Source organism: Hoplias malabaricus, chromosome 2, assembly GCF_029633855.1.
Source record: "Hoplias malabaricus isolate fHopMal1 chromosome 2, fHopMal1.hap1, whole genome shotgun sequence".
Taxonomy (NCBI): Eukaryota; Metazoa; Chordata; class Actinopteri; order Characiformes; family Erythrinidae; genus Hoplias; species Hoplias malabaricus.
Window position 1 is genome coordinate 84,376,694 of NC_089801.1, and position 19,197 is coordinate 84,395,890.

Below are 19,197 nucleotides of genomic sequence, written 5' to 3' on the forward strand. Positions count from 1 at the left end.
GTGAATCTGTTGTTTGTGCATTCGTTCATTTATTATCTGTAACCGCTTATCCAGTTCAGGGTCGCAGTGGGTCCAGAGCCTACCTGGAGGTGGGAATACACCCTGGAGGGGGTGCCAGTCCTTCACAGCTATGGACACTTTTGAGTTTTTGGACTGTGGGAGGAAACCGGAGCACCCGGAGGAAACCCACGCAGACACAGGGAGAACACACCAACTCCTCACAGGCAGTCACCCAGAGCGGGAATCGAACCCGCAACTTCCAGGTCCCTGGAGCTGTGTGACTGCGACACTACCTGCTGCGCCACCGTGCCGCCCGGTGTTTGTTGTTATGACCCAGTCTAGCGTTGAGCCGTAACAGAATGAGGTGTGTGTTGAAATTAATGTCTGAGAAGGGAATAACTGTAACAGAGGTGTAAATGGTGAAACAAAAGGACACAAACGGAAACACAGAATGGATAATGAATAGAATATATATATATAGTAGATGTGATATTTACAATGAGCCAAACACCAGAGAACTTCAGGATGGCCTTAAGCCGACAAAAACAACAAACAAACACCCCTCCTAACTGACCCACAAACAGCTCTAACTTACCTAAGTGAAAACAAAAAGGAAACAAAAGACAATACCTTACCTTATTCCCTGTCTATACACAAAAACACGCACAAAACCCACTCCCAAAACAAACGGCAGCCAACCCTACTCTGGTGAAATATATACACAGTGTTTACAATACTTTACAACAGATCTAACGTCAGTTATTAAAAAAAAAAGGGCAAAAACAAACTCGTAGTCGAAGTGGGAATGGAACAAAGTCAAAACCAGGAAAACACACAGAATTCAATACACACAACACAAATCACAGAGCACAAAACAAGGCTGACTAGCAGCATACACACAGATGTATTTATGATTCCCGCCTAGATGACGTAGACGAAATATTGACAAACAAAACACATGGACTGGATGGCGGACCTGAATCAGGACGATGAACAAATGCACGAACTGGAATATGGTATGAACTCTAGACGGGTGAACAAACACACGGACTGGAACAGATTGCAGAACCTATAATTTTACAGAGATAGGGAGAGAGAGAAAACATACACATACACAGCGCAGCGTAACATTGTGCAGTGAATGTTAATTTCCAAAAGTGTCTGTCTGTTTTAGCTGTAGTTTGCAAGAGTTATTTGCGCAAGAAAACTGGAGATAGCTAAGTAAATAAGTGTAATATTGCTAAAACTGGTAAGACGCTGAGCCTTGCGTAGTGATCGCGACGCCATCTTGGTCTCAAGATGAGTTAATGTTAATGTTAATGAAACATGAATCCTACCTCGGTGTTGGTTCTGTTCCCCTCTCGGTGTCCACTTCTGTCGTCTTCTCTTCTCCCTGTGACTCTGTATCTCTCTCTATCCTCTCTCTCTTATCTCTGATCTCTCTAACTCCTCCTCTCTACGTCACGTATAGGATTGAATTGATCGTCTGTTTCACCTAAACACACTTTACATAAACGTCACTCACCACACGTCAGTCACAACAGCCGACTGTTTATGAAATGTACCTCTTAGGGCCCTGAGACAGTGCATTTCCATGAGGTTGTGATGCCTCTCCAGCTCCAGTGTTAGTGCTCAATAAATAAAATATAGCCTTTATTAATTTTCCATGAAAGGTTTAGTGTTTTAATAGTTTTTTTCAGATAAACATTGGATGCTTGTGTTGTAATAAAATCTAACGTGACTCTGTGAAAGCAGAAGAACTAGTTTATGAAAATTAGACCCTGATGTTATCAGCAGCTGCTCTCCTCTGAAATCATTTGCATATGTTCATTTACCAGTGCAGACACAGTAGTGACCACCTGGTTATGTCCAGCAGAACTAAATAAATGTCCACAATGTCCAAAGGTAAGCTTTTATAGTTAGTGAACTCTGCTTCTTTAAGCTTTACCTATTGTTTTCTATAGAAAAGCAGTGACTGGTAGAATGGGAGTCTCTGGAGCAGCTGCACATGAGGCAGTGACCAACAGATCAAAGCCAACTGTGCCTGTAGATTGGTGAATGGTTGAATGCAAATGAATATTGTAAATGAATGTGGGTGAATCTGTTGATTTCACGCTCAGTGCCAAAGTTTCCCGAGATTCCTCTGTAATTAACAGGTGTAGGATGTGACTTCAGAGACTGGATCTTAATAATCTACCATTTGCTGAAACTCTTGTTACTATAATGTTGCCCTTGTGTTTGAGTCTCTCAGACCCTTCTGTATAAAACCCATGAGAGTGGGCCACTTGTTCAAGATTTGAACATTTAACATTTTTCCTTTCTTTGTCTGTTTTTCCTAAGAGATGAATTATTTATTTTAATGAAGACAAGTTAAAGAAATGAATTACAATCAAAACACTATTCAATTTCAAATAGTATCTGATATTTATTTAAGAAATAGATACAAAACAGTGTACAGATTTCCAAAAGACCATAAAAATAGATATTAAAAAAAACAATGTTAATAATTAAAGACTCAAACTTTAGTTTGACCACAATAACAGAACTTTTCACACACTGACTCTTTCATTATGCTTTAGATCCTTTAGATATTACTCAGAAAAATCCAATCTGTTAAAGTTCAACATAAAAAATAACAAATTGAAAAGTTTTAAAAGTTTTCCCTTTATTTAAACATAGCTGATGCACCTCGTGTTGCACTGAACACATTTTAATGTAAAAACAAACACTAATCTGATTCACTCTTCTTTCAAAAGAGCTCTGAGCTCTTTCTGGAGCTTCTGTATCTCGACTCGCCCACAGACACCATCATGGTTCATGCTGAAGAATGCATCACAGCAGTGACAGTGGGTCACTGCCTGAGGAGGTGCAGGATTAAAGTAGACACACTGAGGGGTGTGGTGCATGTTTAAAATGTAGAAACCCCTGGGTCTAGAGCAGGAGTACACTTTGTTTTTCTTCATGAAAGTTTTGAGATCACAAAATATTGAAACTTATTTTAAAATCAATCTGTGTCCATTCAACAAACTCGTTCGGCTTGTTTCATGACTGATGTCCACAGAAAGTTCAGGAAGAAGAAAAGCTGACACAGTGACTGAGTCTGAGATTATAATGGAAATATAAATATACTTCACCACCCATTAAACCCATGAATTAAACAGGAGAGCAAACTAAACCAGTGAATCTGAGGATCTTCTGACTCTGGCTCCTGAACAGGGAACACAACCTGGCTTCAGTCTTCGTTTCTGAAAAGAGGAAAGAGAACAATGAGGGTCAGCAATGGTGCTGCAGCTTTCCAATAAAAACCAACCAACCAAAGACTGACTGACCTCAGTAGTTGGTGCAGATGAAGTTGAGTTTCTGGGTCTCAGGCAGACTGACCCACTGCTGTCCTCCACTCGATTCCACCGCTCCAGATCTCTCTCCAGAACCACAGTCTCCTCCCCTGGTCCCGTTCCCTGGAGCCCAGTTCTGGTAGCAGATGGACTCTCCATTAATCCAGAACCAGATATCGAAGATGGAGGAGTGACGTAGCCCCAACCAAACGTGATCAGTGGAGGCTTTCTGAGCCACCTCCATCACCCAGGACTGGACCTCCTCAGAGTGAACTGATACTAAGTTGGTATGGTTCTCCTTGCAGTATCTCAGAGCATCTGTCCAGGTCAGAGTCTGATTCACCAACACCAGTTTATCTGGAGACAACAGGGCAGAGGTCAAAAGAGACAGCTTTTAATGAGTTTAAAATTGTTAATTAAGTGTAATTTATAATTAATCATCTCATTATTGAATCAGTGAATCATGACTCACTCTCTCGACAGACGAAGGGGAGTCTGTTGTCACAGGTCAGATTAGTCCACTGACCGTCCTCAGTCACTACGGCACACTGCTGCTGACTGTTTTTACCATAATTATCTGGTCCAGACCTCCAGTATCTGAATGAGGAGTTACTCTGATCTGACCACTGCCAGGAGTCGTTGAACAGACCGATCCAGACATCATCGTTGTTATGAGATGACACTGATAAACCCCAGATCTCCTGGTTCTCCGTCTGGTTCCTCACAGTGACCAGATCTGTGTAGTGTTCTCTGCAGTAGCTCTGAGCTTCACGCCAGGTCTTTTTGTCATTTATATATATGTATCTCTCAGTTCTGTTTATTTCTGAAACATAATTCAGTCAGAATTTAGGATTTTCCACATCCATTTCATGAAGTGAGTATTGTTTACATGAATCTGAATCTGGGAGTTCTTACCGTCATAACACACAAAAGGGTATGGTTTATCACAGTTGTCATCATTCCATTTTCCAGGATTTGTCCACATTGTGACACAGTACTGTATCCCTCCATAGTTGTTTGGTCGTCCACTGTCCCAGTTCCTGTACTCCTCTCCCTCTCTGTACAAATCTCCATCAGCCAGAGACCACAGCCATCTCCCAGTGTTCCCTCTGTTTAGACCGATCCACACTGAGCTGGTAGTTTTATCTTTGAGAGTCGTGTTCAGGTTCTTCATCTCCTCCATGTTGTTGACGGTGGCCAGATCAGTGTGGGTCTGTCTGCAGTAGCTCTGAGCTTCAGTCCAGGTTTTATTCTCATTCACAAAAACGTACCGATACGAAGTGTATGCAGATACCCCACACACAGCTGTGGAGAACATGAGAAGGACTGATTTGTAGAGATCATTTACAGATATTTATTGGTGGATGTGTTAAACTCAGAACCAGTTCTAACACTGGATCAGTCAGAAACTAGTGGCTAATCTCCAAGTAGATGCCCAGGCAGCAACATGTTGTAGGAGCCGAACTTAACCAACACCTAAACGTCTCTTAATGTGGAAATAATAATCAATACTTTATTTGATACAAATACAGCAGAAATGGCATAAAGTACCATATAGTTTTAGTCTCAACAATTAACCCTTAGACATTCTCACACACACACACACACACACACACACACACACACACACACACACACACACACACTGACCTGATAGCTGGAAGATGATGGAAACCCACTTCAGATCCATTTCTAAAAGTAAATACATGTCTTTATTTACATTTTCCTGAACATCAAAGTGTAAATGTATATTTCACACAGATAAATAATGTGATTGTTATAAAGTTAATAAACGATGCACATAAAGTAATGTTAGTTGAAATATTTTTCCTGTTTTAGGTTGAAGGCATGTTTCTCTGGTTCTGGACTCGTCTTGGTCTCGTTAACCCACAGAATCCAAAGATATGTTTCAGTGGATTTTGTTCCATTAAACGGGAGAATATTTAAATGTAATTTCTATAATTGAACCAGACTATTGCTATAATAACAAACAACTCCAATGGACCTTAGTGATCATACATTATAATTACTCAGGTATTATCTAGAACCTGCTTAGGTTCTCAGTGTAGTTCAGTGATGTTCCTCAGAGTGATTCTCCAGTTCTTTTGGAGTGTGTACCTCACAGTAACTGGGTCACTATGTAGAACTTTCTCTTTATCCAGTGTCCACTATGAAAACTAACCCCAGCAGAAGACTGGAGCAGCTTCTTTAGCTCTGAGTTAATGTTAATGAAACATGAATCCTACCTCGGTGTTGGTTCTGTTCTGTCTTCTCTTCACCGGTTCGTTTCAGCTGCTGTGTGTTTGTGGTTTTTACGGATCTGGTTAAATCACACTCCTCTATGTCCGCCTCACTCTGCTTCTCTGTGCCGACTGATCCTATCTCTCTCTGTCCTCTCAGTACATCTCTTTACAATTCAAATCCTCTTATCTCCATCATCTACCACACCTATCTTATATCACATTGTCCATAAAGTCAACAACAACAACAACAGTCCTCTTCCATAGAACTCAATTTGCATGAGCTGCCTGTCTCTGTCCTCATTCTACTCACTGTGTCCAAATGTTCATAGACACTGATCTGAATTCAGACACTACACAATTTGTACAAATCTCAAACAAAATCCACGCAGCATTTACCTGAGGAACAGTGGAACCGTGTTCTTTGGAGCGAAGGGTGATGTAGGGGTAGCAGTTCTAATCTTACAGGTCATACCCTTCACTCATGGGCTGGCACCTGCCATCAAACCCTCACAGATGAAACCTCAGATATCAATAACTAGTCTAAATCATCATAGATTCAACAGAAATATATAAAGGTTGTTTGTTAATAATATTAAAACAATGTTTATGGTAATATCAGAGCTCTAATAGAGTTCTCTGTCATCATTAAGTCTTTGTATCTCAGCTGTAAAACAGGTTTGTCTTCTCTTATACAATGCAATACTGTGATCTGGAGGCTCAAAGGAGAGTGCACTTGTTTTGCATGTGTTACTGTGAGTCAGAGTCAAAACAAAGAGGCTCTGGTTAAAATTTTAATAAAAAAAATAAACAAATCCCTTGTTCAGTGCATGTCCACATTTATATGAGGATCTAAAGGCCACCAACCCACACACTGTGAAACAACACCACAGTCGGTTTACTTGGGTCAGAAAACATGAGATAAAATGAGTCGTTCTGATTCTGCTCTGCTTGACGTGCAGAGGTTTTAGAATGGCCCCGCCCTCTCATCTGAGTGTGTCCAATCACAGCGCTGGACCCGAGTTTGGACGAAGTCGAATGAGTGGTATTTATTAGTCACCTGTGAATACTTATTATTAGCATTTAGCTAATAATAGCATTTAGTCGTACGTAAATAATTGTAAATGTTAGTTTAACTGTAACTGAGCAAAATACTAAAGACTTAGAGGAAAATAACAATTAAATCATTCATGAAAAATCTGCTTAAACACTATTTATTTATACAGTAAAGTGAGGAGAAACACCCGACTCAGTCCACTGCCCTCAGCCAATCAGCAGCATGTTCTGGGAGGAAGCACCATCGACCAATCAGGTGGCTGTTGTTAGGCAGAATTACCAACTTAGTTTAGAGCAAGGGGATCTTTTCTTCAGTCCAAATCTGTGTTTAATAAACATGACTAACTCAATAGTTAAGGTGCTGGTTTAAAATCAGGCTGAAAAACTCAATCCTTCACTCACACACTCACTGACTTGTGTTTAGCAGGCTGAGGATTATCCATAGGTGGGGCGCTGTTAGCACTCCAGTAGCTCCTTATCCTTCAAAGTCCAATCAATGTTTCATTGCTTTCTCAGTTATTCATACTTTTAATTATGAATTAAATTAATGAATATTAAGTAAGTAACTTTTTGTTATTTTAGCTCAGAAAGGTTTGACCAGTATTACATTCATTCATTCATTATCTGTAACCCTTATCCAGTTCAGGGTCGCGGGAGGTCCAGAGCCTACATGGAATCATAGGGTGCAAGGGAATACACCCTGGAGAGAGTGCCAGACCTTCACAAGGCACCACACGCACTCACACATTCACTCACACACTCACACCTACAGACATTTTGAGTCACCAATTCACCTACCAATGTGTGATTTTGGACTGTGGGAGGAAACCGGAGCACCCGGAGGAAACCCACGCAGACACAGAGAGAACACACCACACTCCTCACAGAAATTCACCTGGGGAAACCCATGCAGACACAGCGAGAACACAACACACTCCTCACAGACAGTCACCCGGAGGAAACCCACGCAGACACAGCGAGAACACACCACACTCCTCACAGACATTCACCCGGAGGAAACCCACGCAGACACAGGGACAACACACCACACTCCTCACAGACAGTCACCAGAGGAAACCCACGCAGACACAGAGAGAACATACCGTTCCCTTCTGGATACCGCTCAGAAGAAGACGGACACTAGGATCATTGTCTCTGGCCCCCTGCCCACCTACCATCGAGGATGTGAGGCGTTTAGCAGGCTCTTTGGGCTCCACTCCTGGCTCCTGGATTGGTGCGGCACTGTCGGCGTGGACTACGTCGACAACTGGGAGTGCTTTCGTGAGTGTCCGGCCCTGTATCGTTGGGATGGGCTTCATCCAAGCCGTCTAGGATCCGTAGTTCTCTCTGAGAACATTGAGGTGGTTCTGTGCCGGAACTGACTGGTCATTCCCAGTCACATCAGTCAGGTAGGTGGAATGGATAGCGAGCAGGTAAGTAATATTAAAATTCCTAATGTTCCTCCTGACCAGCTCTCTACTGCTAGTATGATGAGTAGCATGTCCATATCACCCACTCTGATTAACGCTAATAAATTTTTCAGCATTGAGACTGTGTCTGTTCCCCGCAAAGCTTGTTATCACAAACGCCCAAAAGTCAGTTTTAACAACCTAATTAGAATTAACACCAAGGCACTGCAGCGAACGCAATATTTCAGCACTTCCAGCATTAAATTAGGGCTTTTAAATATATGATCTCTAACATCCAAAGCACTCACTGTCTGTGATATTATTACTGATAACAAACTCAATGCATTATGTCTCTGCGAAACATGGGCTAAAGCCAATGAATACATTGCCCTAAATGAATCCACTCCCCCTGGCTTCAGCTATTACAGTTGCCCACGACCATCTGGTCGTGGTGGTGGTGTAGCCACAATTTATGACCCTACCATTGACACAACACAAAAATCTAGTTATGATACTAAATCCTTGAAATACTTACTCTTAAAGTCACTGCATCAAAAAGGCAGCACTCATTTATGCTCATCACAATCTACCGTCCTCCTGGCCCTTATACAGAATTTCTTTGTGAATTTGCTGATTTTCTCTCAAGTGTAGTTATCGTATCAGAAAAGGCCTTAATTGTTGGTGATTTCAATATTCACTTTGAGAAGGACCATGATCCACTTAAAATTGCATTTGAATCAATTTTGGATGCGCTAGGGTTCACTCAGAATGTTACTGGGCCCACTCATCAATGCAAACACACATTGGACCTAGTGTTAACACGGGGCATTGAGATAAAGAATCTATCCAATCTCTCGCTACATGAGACCATCTCTGATCACCATCTAATCACATATGAAATTGCGTTAAACTTTGATATTTGTCCACAACCACGCTATATTAGAAAGCGCACTATAACATCCTCAACAGTTAGTGATTTTATCAACAACCTTCCAGACCTTACCACCATTTCTTTTCCTACTCTCCCAAATGACCTTGAGCTCATTACAAACAACCTACACCACTTATTGTGTACAAACCTAGATAGTGTTGCACCAGTCAAGACCAAACAATTTAGAGAGAAAAGGCTTGCTCCATGGTACAGTGACAGCACGCGTGCATTAAAACTGGCTGCTCGTAACCATGAACGTAAATGGAGACACACAAAACTAGAATGTTTCCGAATTGCATGGCAGCACAGCCTCACCCATTACAAACATGCCTTATCTAAAGCCAAATCACAGTACATCTCTTCCCTTATAGAAAACAACAAAGACAACCCTAGATTCCTTTTTAGCACTGTATCAAATCTAATTGGAAACAAAAAGGAAATCAACCCCATTGTCCCCTCTGATTTCTGTAGCAATGACTTTATGAGGTTTTTTAATGATAAAATTGATTGCATTCGCCTCAAAATCCAAAATCAGTCCAAAGTCACATCGGCTTTTGTTGATGAACCCCCCGCCAGCTCTGAGGTGCACTTAGACTACTTGAATTCTGTCGATGAAAATGACTTAGTTTAATTAGCTCATCTAAATCAACTTCATGCTTACTGGATCCTGTACCAACACAATTATTTAAACAAATTTTACCTAAAGTCATTAGACCATTGCTCACAATAATAAACTCATCCCTCAACATTGGATATGTACCAAAACCTCTGAAACTAGCGGTAATCAAACCAATTATTAAAAAACCTAATCTTGACCCTCTCGTACTCGCAAACTACAGGCCAATATCAAACCTCCCTTTTATTGCTAAGATTCTAGAAAAAGTCGTGTCACAGCATTTGTGCTTTTATCTACAAAACAATGACATTCATGACATTTTTCAGTCTGGATTTAGACCAAATCACAGCACAGAAACGGCTCTAACAAGAGTAACTAATGACTTACTCCTTTCACATGATAAGGGCTATATCTCTATTCTGGTGCTGCTTGACCTTAGTGTAGCGTTTGATACCATAGATCATGTGATGCTTCTTGATAGGCTGGAAAATCTGGTAGGAATAAAAGGATCTGCCCTCTCTTGGTTCAGATCCTATTTGTCTGATAGTTATCAATTTGTTTATCTGAATAATAAATCCTCAAATCATACTTTAGTTAAATATAGTCCTTGCTTTCCTAGTTATCGATACATTTAATCATGAATTAAATAAATGAATATTAAATAAGTAACTGTTTGTAATCTTAGCTCAGGAAAGTTTGACCACAAAATGCTTTTTCAGCTGTCACTCAAACATTTTCATACACCCACTGAATCTCATTCACTCACTCACTCGTGTTTAGCAGGATGTAGAGTCACCATAAGCGGGGGCCTGTTAGCAATCCAGTAGCTCCTTGTCCTCTAAAGTCCAATCAGTGTTTCCTTGCTTTCTCAGTTGTTTATACATTTAATCATGAATTAAATAAATGAATATTAAGTAACTGTTTATCTTACCTTATCTACAGATAAATAAATAAAATATATAAATAAACATTTTAATTGTCTGAACTGATATATTAAAGAACTAATTAAGAAATAAGAGGTGTAATGTTGATCAAAATGATTGATTATATACAAAACAACGGGGAAACACAAAGAAAAATACCATACAAGTGTTAGAAATATATTATTAAACAGAAGTAAACAAGGACATCTGTGGCCAATCACATTGGGCCTAGACCAGAGGAGACATTGGATTGTGGACCACGGGACCCCAGCTCCAGCTGCAGACGGCAAGTAGAAGTCGAAGTTTAACATGCTCACTGTCGGCTGCTCTTTGGTTTCTACCTGCTGTCTCCAGATGGAGCCTGAATCCCATGGTCTGTGTGAGTCTCCACGTCCGGTGTCATCAGAGGATAAACAGGATGTGGGTCGTACACTGACCTGGACTTTCACAGAGGCACCCGGGGCTAGGAGCAACTCACATGGCCACAATTAAAGGCAACATCTATGAATTTGGGGAAATGCTGTTCACTCTGATTTGTTAACGTTCAGAATCTCTGCGTCTTTTAGGATGGAACTGTGTGTTTGAGAAAAACTACTGTTGTTTGTAAGTGTCTGAAGTGTAAATAGTCTGTAAGTGGTTATTCACTGTTTGAATTCCCACAGAAACTCATGTGTAAGTCGAGCTGTTTAGTTTTGTAGCACTTTCGCTCTGTGTTTACTTTCATGCAGTTAGCGCTCTCCTGAATTTAGACTCAGTTCCACCTTAGGTAATGTAACAGTAAAAATAAGTCAGTGTTACCCCCCTATGGAGCAGGAGTAGAGCAACATCCTCATCTCGGTTGGTGCTTTTCAGTATTTGGAGTCTCTCCGTTGTCTAAAAACCTCCAGATGGAATTTCTCTGCAGAGAGAGAGAAAGTCTAGCACCGGACCCAGACACTTTGTTTTTTTACCCATTTACAGACACTGGGGCTTCGTAAACACATTAGAGCTGTTTCCAGACCTGAAATTGTGAATGTCACTTTTAAGATGCAGAATGTACAGAGTGGTATTCCATGAAAACAGGACAAAATAAAACCAAGAGCTCATATTAAAGAAACTGAAGATTAAAATATACGCCATTCCACCACAAAGGAAAGCAAACCCAAGGAAAATTAAAGTGTAGATCCACTGATGCTGAGCACCTAAGATCCACCGCTCCTGAGTTCAGCCTGAACAGAAAGACGACGACCATCAGCATTTCGATTTGGATCTACAAGAATGTCCATCACCAACCACACAGTAACTGACCTCAGTAGTTGGTGCAGATGAAGTTGAGTCTCTGGGACTCAGGCAGACTGACCCACTGCTGTCCTCCACTCAATTCCATCGCTCCAGATCTCTCTCCAGAACCACAGTCTTCTCCCCCGGTCCCGTTCCCTGGAGCCCAGTTCTGGTAGCAGATGGAGAACCCACTGACCCAGAACCAGAAGCCCTGTCTGCAGGTGTGACGTAGCCCCAGCCAAACGTGATCAGTGGAGGCTCTCTGAGCCACCTCCATCACCCAGGACTGGACCTCCTTAGAGTGAACTGAGCTCAGGTCCCTATGGTTCTCCCTGCAGTATCTCAGAGCTTCCCACCAGGTCTGAGTCAGATTCACCAACACCAGTTTATCTGGAGAAGGAAGAGAGAGTGATTAGTGAAGAGTGTCTATGGTAAATACATGATGATCACCACATGCTGAACTCTGTGGTTGGGAATGAAATGAACACATGACTGAAGAGATGAAGCAGAGCTCACCCTCACGACAGACTAATGGAAGCTCACTGTCACAGTTCTCATCGAACCAACTGCCCCCTGCATCTCCTTCAGTCATGGACACTGCAGTACAGTTCTGACTTCCACTGGTACCGTCTGGCTGTGTAGACGCCCAGTATCTGAACAAGGAGTAGCTCTGATCTGACCACTGCCAGGAGTCGCTGAACAGACCGATCCAGAAATAGTTTTGATTATAAGTGTAAATTGACGTTTGCATCCACTGGTTCTCCGTCTGGTTCCTTACACTGACCAGATCTGTGTAATTCACTCTGCAGTGTCTCTGAGCTTTACGCCATGTCACAAAGCTGTTAATAAATATGTAGCTTCCACTGGTTGGACTTGTTTCTGAAAGACATTTAGTATATTTGTTACTGAGTTACGTTGAATTTTACCATACTAACTCATAAAAAACACAGGGGCAATACAACAGATAAATATTTGGGCTTAGAAAATCATTTTCAAATGTTCCTCAATGAAACAGTTTATTTCTTACCATTGTAACACATAAAAGCATATTTAGTGTCACAGGTAACAGTATGAAAGGATCCAAACGTTTTTCCCATCATAACACAGAACTCGTTCCCCATTGCGTTGTCTGGTTCTCCACTGTACCAGTTCCTGTACTCTGCTCCCTTACTGTACAAATCTCCGTCAGCCAGAGACCACAGCCATCTCTCAGTGTTACCTCTGTTTAGACACTGAGCTGGTAGTTTTATCTTTGAGGGTCATGTTCAGTGTCAGAAACGAGGGGCGGACTGAAGGAGGGCGGACGCACTCGCTAAAGCACAGTATTTTAATAAAGAAGGATAACAAAACAAAGATACTTTAACATACAGGGAAACAAGCAGGCTAAACTAAACACGGGAAGCTAAACAGGGCAAATGGGACTGACAGACTAATGAGTTAACGAAGTAAAGATAAATGAAAGGAAACTACAACATGAAACAACGACTAAGAAAACAAACACGGAGAAGCTGTGGAGACAAACGGACAGACTAGAAGACACGACCGACATGAGAAAGATGAAATGAGAAAATGTGAAATGTACGACAAACAGCACGTGAAACGAGGGCTTAAATACAGACACAAATGAGACACACCTGGACAGATAACGAGGACGGGTTAACACATGACACGGACGAGGAGGCGGAACAGAGGCGGGACGAGGGCGGAGACAAGGACATAAACAAAACATAGCCATGTGCTAAAAGCACATGGCCAGGGACAACAGACATGACAGGACGAAGGCGTGTCATTCAGGTTCTTCATCTCCTCCATGTTGCTGACGGTGGCCAGATCAGTGTAGTTCTGTCTGCAGTAGCTCTGAGCTTCAGTCCAGGTTTTATTCTCATTCACAAAGTGATATTGATATGGAACATCTGTAGATACTCCACAGACAGCTGTGGGGAACAAGGACATTATTTTTATTATTATTATTATTATTATTATTATTATTATTGGGAAATATGCACATATTCTCTTTAATAACTGACTCTGCAGATTGGTACAAATTAGAAATATGACTCAGAAACTAAACAAATATTGAGTACAAACCTAGGACAAGAGCACAGAAGCAGAGGGAAACAAGAACAAACGTAAACACTAACACAAACAATGACTGACACCAGAGATAGAAAAGAACCAGAAGGGGCGGGGCATGAGGAGACAGGAAACGCAAGACAAGCACGGGTAGAAAGACCAGGAATTTATGTTTTACACACACACACACACACACACACACTTACCTGAGTAAAGGAGGAGGATGGGAACCCACTGCTGAGCCATTTCTGACAGAAGAACAGAGGCATGTTTAATCTTAAACCTCTTCAATCTTAAAATCTCTAAAATTAACATCACGCCCCCAGGAGATGACTTAACTAATGAAATACACAAAATTATCACACAATCATGACCCTGAATTAAACACATAAACTGTTCTGACCTCGTCATTAGGGGGCGCTCTGGAGCTAAAACTAGTGCCTTATCAAGTCCCTCCCATAACCTCAGTTATTACTAAGTGCATTATTAATTTGTACCGATTCCTTTTCAATAGCATAATTCCCACCTGTAACTAAGACACCAGAGCTGTCGGTGTTAACAGGTTAATGCATGTGATTCATCTGGAAAATTTTTGGGCCATGACTTCCTCCCATAATTCACTGGTTTTACAGATTATAGTGATGTATTAGAGTGGAGCAGCAGGTAGTCTCTCTGTCACAATTCCGGGTGACTGTCTGTGAGGAGTGTGGTGTGTTCTCTCTGTGTCTGTGTGGGTTTCCTCTGGGTGACTGTCTATGAGGAGTGTGGTGTGTTATCTCTGAGTCTGCATGGGTTTCCTCTGGGTGACTGTCTGTGAGGAGAGGGGTGTGTTCTCTCTGTGTCTGCGTGGGTTTCCTCCAGGTGACTGTCTGTGAGGAGTGTGGTGTGTTATCTCTGAGTCTGTGTGGGTTTCCTCTGGGTGACTGTCTGTGAGGACAGGGGTGTGTTCTCTCTGTGTCTGCGTGGGTTTCCACAGAGTGACTGTCTGTGAGGAGTGTGGTGTGTTCTCCATGTGTCTGCATGGGTTTCCTCTGGGTGACTGTCTGTGAGGAGAGGGGTGTGTTCTCTCTGTGTCTGCGTGGGTTTCCTCCAGGTGACTGTCTATGAGGAGTGTGGTGTGTTCTCCATGTGTCTGCATGGGTTTCCTCTGGGTGACTGTCTGTGAGGAGAGGGGTGTGTTCTCTCTGTGTCTGCGTGGGTTTCCACAGAGTGACTGTCTGTGAGGAGTGTGGTGTGTTCTCCATGTGTCTGCATGGGTTTCCTCTGGGTGACTGTCTGTGAGGAGTGTGGTGTGTTCTCTCTGTGTCTGCTTGGATTTCCTCCAGGTGACTGTGAGGAGTGTGGTGTGTTCTTTCTGTCTGCTTGGGTTTCCTCCAGGTGACTGTGTGGAGTGTGGTGTGTTCTCTCTGTGTCTGATGGGTTTCCTCCGGGTGACTGTCTGTGAGGAGGGTGGTGTGTTCTCCCTCTGTCTGCCTGGGTTTCCTCAGGGTGACTCTGAGGAGTGTGTTGTGTTCTCCCTGTGTCTGCGTGGGTTTCCGCTGGGTGACTGTCCGTGAGAAGTGTGGTGTGTTCTCTCTTTGTCTGCGTGGGTTTCCGCTGGGTGACTGTCCGTGAGGAGTGGGGTGTGTTATCCCTGTGTGTCTGTGAGGAGTGTCGTGTGTTCTCCCTGTGTCTGCCTGGGTTTCCTCCGGGTGACTGTCTCTGAGGAGTGAGTGTCCGTGTGGAGTGTGGTATGTTCCCCCTGTGTCTTCGTGGGTTTCCTCCGGGTGACTGTCTGTGAGGAGTGTGGTGTGTTCTCCCTGTGTCTGCATGGGTTTCCTCCAGGTGACTGTCTGTGAGGAGTGTGGTGTGTTCTCCCTGTGTATACTTGGGTTTCCTCCGGGTGACTGTCTGTGAGGAATGTGGTGTGTTCTCTCTCTGTCTGCTTGGGTTTCCTTCGGGTGACAGTCTATGAGTAGTGTGGTGTGTTCTCTCTGTGTCTCCGTGGGTTTCCTCCGGGTGACTGTCTGTAAAGAGTGTGGTGTGTTCTCCCTGTGTCTGCATGGTTTTCCTCCAGGTGTCTGTCCGTGAGGAGTGTGGTGTTTTCTCGCTGTGTCTGCATGGGTTTTCATCCGAGTGACTGTCCGTGTGGAGTGTGGTATGTTCTCCTTGTGTCTGCATGGGTTTCCGCAGGGTGACTGTCTGTGAGGAGTGTGGTGTGTTCTCGCTGTGTCTGCATGGATTTCCTCCAGGTGACTGTCTGTGAGGAGTGTGGTGTGTTCTCTCTGTGTCTGCATGGGTTTCCTCCAGGTGACTGTCTGTGAGGAGTGTGGTGTTTTCTCTCTGTGTCTGTGTGGGTTTCCTCCGGGTGACAGTGTATGAGGAGTGTAGTCTGTTCTCCCTGTGCCTGTGCGGATTTCCTCCGGATGTCTGTCTGTGAGGAGTGTGGTGTGTTCTCTCTGTGCCTCCGTGGGTTTCCTCCAGGTGACTGTCTGTGAGGAGTGTGGTGTTTTCTCTCTGTGTCTGTGCGGATTTCCTCCGGGTGACTGTCTGTGAAGAGTGTGGTGTGTTCTCGCTGTGTCTGCGTGGGTTTTCATCCGAGTGACTGTCCTTGTGGAGTGTGGTATTTTCTCCTTGTGTCTGCTAGGGTTTCCGCAGGGTGACTGTCTGTGAGGAGTGTGGTGTGTTCTCTCTCTGTCTGCTTGGGTTTCCTTCGGGTGACAGTCTATGAGTAGTGTGGTGTGTTCTCTCTGTGTCTCCGTAGGTTTCCTCCGGGTGACTGTCTGTGAAGAGTGTGGTGTGTTCTCCCTGTGTCTGCATGGTTTTCCTCCAGGTGTCTGTCTGTGAGGAGTGTGGTGTGTTCTCCCTGTGTCTGTGTGGGTTTCCTCTGGATGACTGTCTGTGAGGAGTGTGGTGTGTTCTTTCTGTATCTACTTGGGTTTCCTCCAGGTGACTGTCTGTGAGAAGTGTGGTGTGTTCTCTCTGTATCTGTTTGGGTTTCCTCCGGGTGACTGTCCGTGAGGAGTGTGTTGTGTTCTCCCTGTGTCTGCGTGGGTTTCCTACGGGTGACTGTCTGTAAAGAGTGTGGTGTGTTCTCCCTGTGTCTGCATGGTTTTCCTCCAGGTGTCTGTCCGTGAGGAGTGTGGTGTTTTCTCGCTGTGTCTGCATGGGTTTTCATCCGAGTGACTGTCCGTGTGGAGTGTGGTATGTTCTCCTTGTGTCTGCATGGGTTTCCGCAGGGTGACTGTCTGTGAGGAGTGTGGTGTGTTCTCGCTGTGTCTGCATGGATTTCCTCCAGGTGACTGTCTGTGAGGAGTGTGGTGTGTTCTCTCTGTGTCTGCATGGGTTTCCTCCAGGTGACTGTCTGTGAGGAGTGTGGTGTTTTCTCTCTGTGTCTGTGTGGGTTTCCTCCGGGTGACAGTCTATGAGGAGTGTAGTCTGTTCTCCCTGTGCCTGTGCGGATTTCCTCCGGATGTCTGTCTGTGAGGAGTGTGGTGTGTTCTCTCTGTGTCTGTGCGGATTTCCTCCGGGTGACTATCTGTGAAGAGTGTGGTGTGTTCTCGCTGTGTCTGCGTGGGTTTTCATCCGAGTGACTGTCCTTGTGGAGTGTGGTATTTTCTCCTTGTGTCTGCTAGGGTTTCCGCAGTGTGACTGTCTGTGAGGAGTGTGGTGTGTTCTCTCTCTGTCTGCTTGGGTTTCCTTCGGGTGACAGTCTATGAGTAGTGTGGTGTGTTCTCTCTGTGTCTCCGTAGGTTTCCTCCGGGTGACTGTCTGTGAAGAATGTGGTGTGTTCTCCCTGTGTCTGCATGGTTTTCCTCCAGGTGTCTGTCTGTGAGGAGTGTGGTGTGTTCTCCCTGTGTCTGTGTGGGTTTCCTCTGGATGACTGTCTGTGAGGAGTGTGGTGTGTTCTTTCTGTATCTACTTGGGTTTCCTCCAGGTGACTGTCTGTGAGAAGTGTGGTGTGTTCTCTCTGTATCTGTTTGGGTTTCCTCCGGGTGACTGTCCGTGAGGAGTGTGTTGTGTTCTCCCTGTGTCTGCGTGGGTTTCCTACGGGTGACTGTCTGTGAGGACTGTGGTGTGTTCTCCCTGTGTCAGCGTGGGTTTCCTCCGGGTGACTGTCTGTGAGGAGTATGGTGTGTTCTCCCTGTGTCTGCATGGGTTTCCTCCGGGTGACTGTCCGTGAGGAGTGTGTTCTGTTCTCCCTGTGCCTGCATGGGTTTCCTCCGGGTGACTGTCCGTGAGGAGTGTGTTCTGTTCTCCCTGTGTCTGCGTGGGTTTTCATCCGAGTGACTGTCCGTGTGGAGTGTGGTATGTTCTCCTTTTGTCTGCATGGGTTTCTGCAGGGTGACTGTCTGTGAGGAGTGTGGTGTGTTCTCCCTGTGTCTGCTTGGGTTTCCTTCGGGTGACAGTCTATAAGTAGTGTGGTGTGTTCTCTCTGTGTCTCTGTGGGTTTCCTCCGGGTGACTGTCTGTGAAGAGTGTGGTGTGTTCTCCCTGTGTCTGCATGGTTTTCCTCCAAGTGACTGTCCGTGTGGAGTGTGGTATGTTCTCCTTGTGTCTGCATGGGTTTCCGCAGGGTGACTGTCTGTGAGGAGTGTGGTGTGTTCTCCCTGTGTCTGCATGGGTTTCCGCAGGGTGACTGTCTGTGAGGAGTGTGGTGTGTTCTCCCTGTGTCTGCATGGGTTTCCTCCGGGTGACTGTCTGTGAGGAGTGTGGTGTGTTCTCGCTGTGTCTGCATGGGTTTCCTCCAGGTGACTGTCTGTGAGGAGTGTGGTGTTTTCTCGCTGTCTGCGTGGGTTTTCATCCAAGTGACTGTCCGTGTGGAGTGTGGTATGTTCTCCTTGTGTCTGCATGGGTTTCCGCAGGGTGACTGTCTGTGAGGAGTGTGGTGTGTTCTCCCTGTGTCTGCATGGGTTTCCGCAGGGTGACTGTCTGTGAGGAGTGTGGTGTGTTCTCCCTGTGTCTGCATGGGTTTCCTCCGGGTGACTGTCTGTGAGGAGTGTGGTGTGTTCTCGCTGTGTCTGCATGGGTTTCCTCCAGGTGACTGTCTGTGAGGAGTGTGGTGTGTTCTCTCTGTGTCTGCATGGGTTTCCTCCAGGTGACTGTCTGTGAGAAGTGTGGTGTGTTCGCTCTGTATCTGCGTGGGTTTTCATCCGGGTGACTGTCTGTGAGGAGTGTGGGGTGTTCTCTATGCGTCTGTGTGGGTTTCCTCCGGGTGACTGTCTGTGAGGAGTGTGGTGTGTTCTTTCTGTGTCTGCATGGGTTTCCTCCGGGTGACTGTTTGTGATGAGTGTGGTGTGTTCTCCCTGTGTATACGTGGGTTTCCTCCGGGTGACTGTCTGTGAGGAGTGTGGTGTGTTCTCTCTCTGTCTGCTT

The 19,197-nt window shown here is 44.4% G+C and overlaps 2 protein-coding genes across 2 annotated transcripts; both read right to left on the reverse strand.

Annotated features, from left to right (window-relative positions):
- Positions 1-3,330: 3,330 nt before the first annotated feature.
- Positions 3,331-5,025, reverse strand: LOC136678880 (macrophage mannose receptor 1-like). Its single transcript, XM_066657059.1, has 4 exons — positions 4,986-5,025; positions 4,251-4,640; positions 3,808-4,158; positions 3,331-3,692 (listed from the first exon to the last, which is right to left on the reverse strand). The coding sequence occupies exons 1-4, from the start codon at positions 5,023-5,025 to the stop codon at positions 3,331-3,333; spliced, it is 1,143 nt and encodes a 380-aa protein (XP_066513156.1).
- A 5,709-nt stretch (positions 5,026-10,734) lies between these two features.
- Positions 10,735-13,266, reverse strand: LOC136687496 (C-type mannose receptor 2-like). The gene is made up of 4 exons (XM_066661943.1): positions 12,798-13,266; positions 12,287-12,649; positions 11,798-12,160; positions 10,735-11,718 (listed from the first exon to the last, which is right to left on the reverse strand). Exons 1-3 carry the CDS (start codon positions 12,889-12,891, stop codon positions 11,799-11,801), a joined length of 819 nt encoding a protein of 272 aa, XP_066518040.1. The 5' UTR covers positions 12,892-13,266; the 3' UTR covers positions 10,735-11,718; position 11,798.
- Between the last annotated feature and the right edge of the window lie 5,931 nt (positions 13,267-19,197).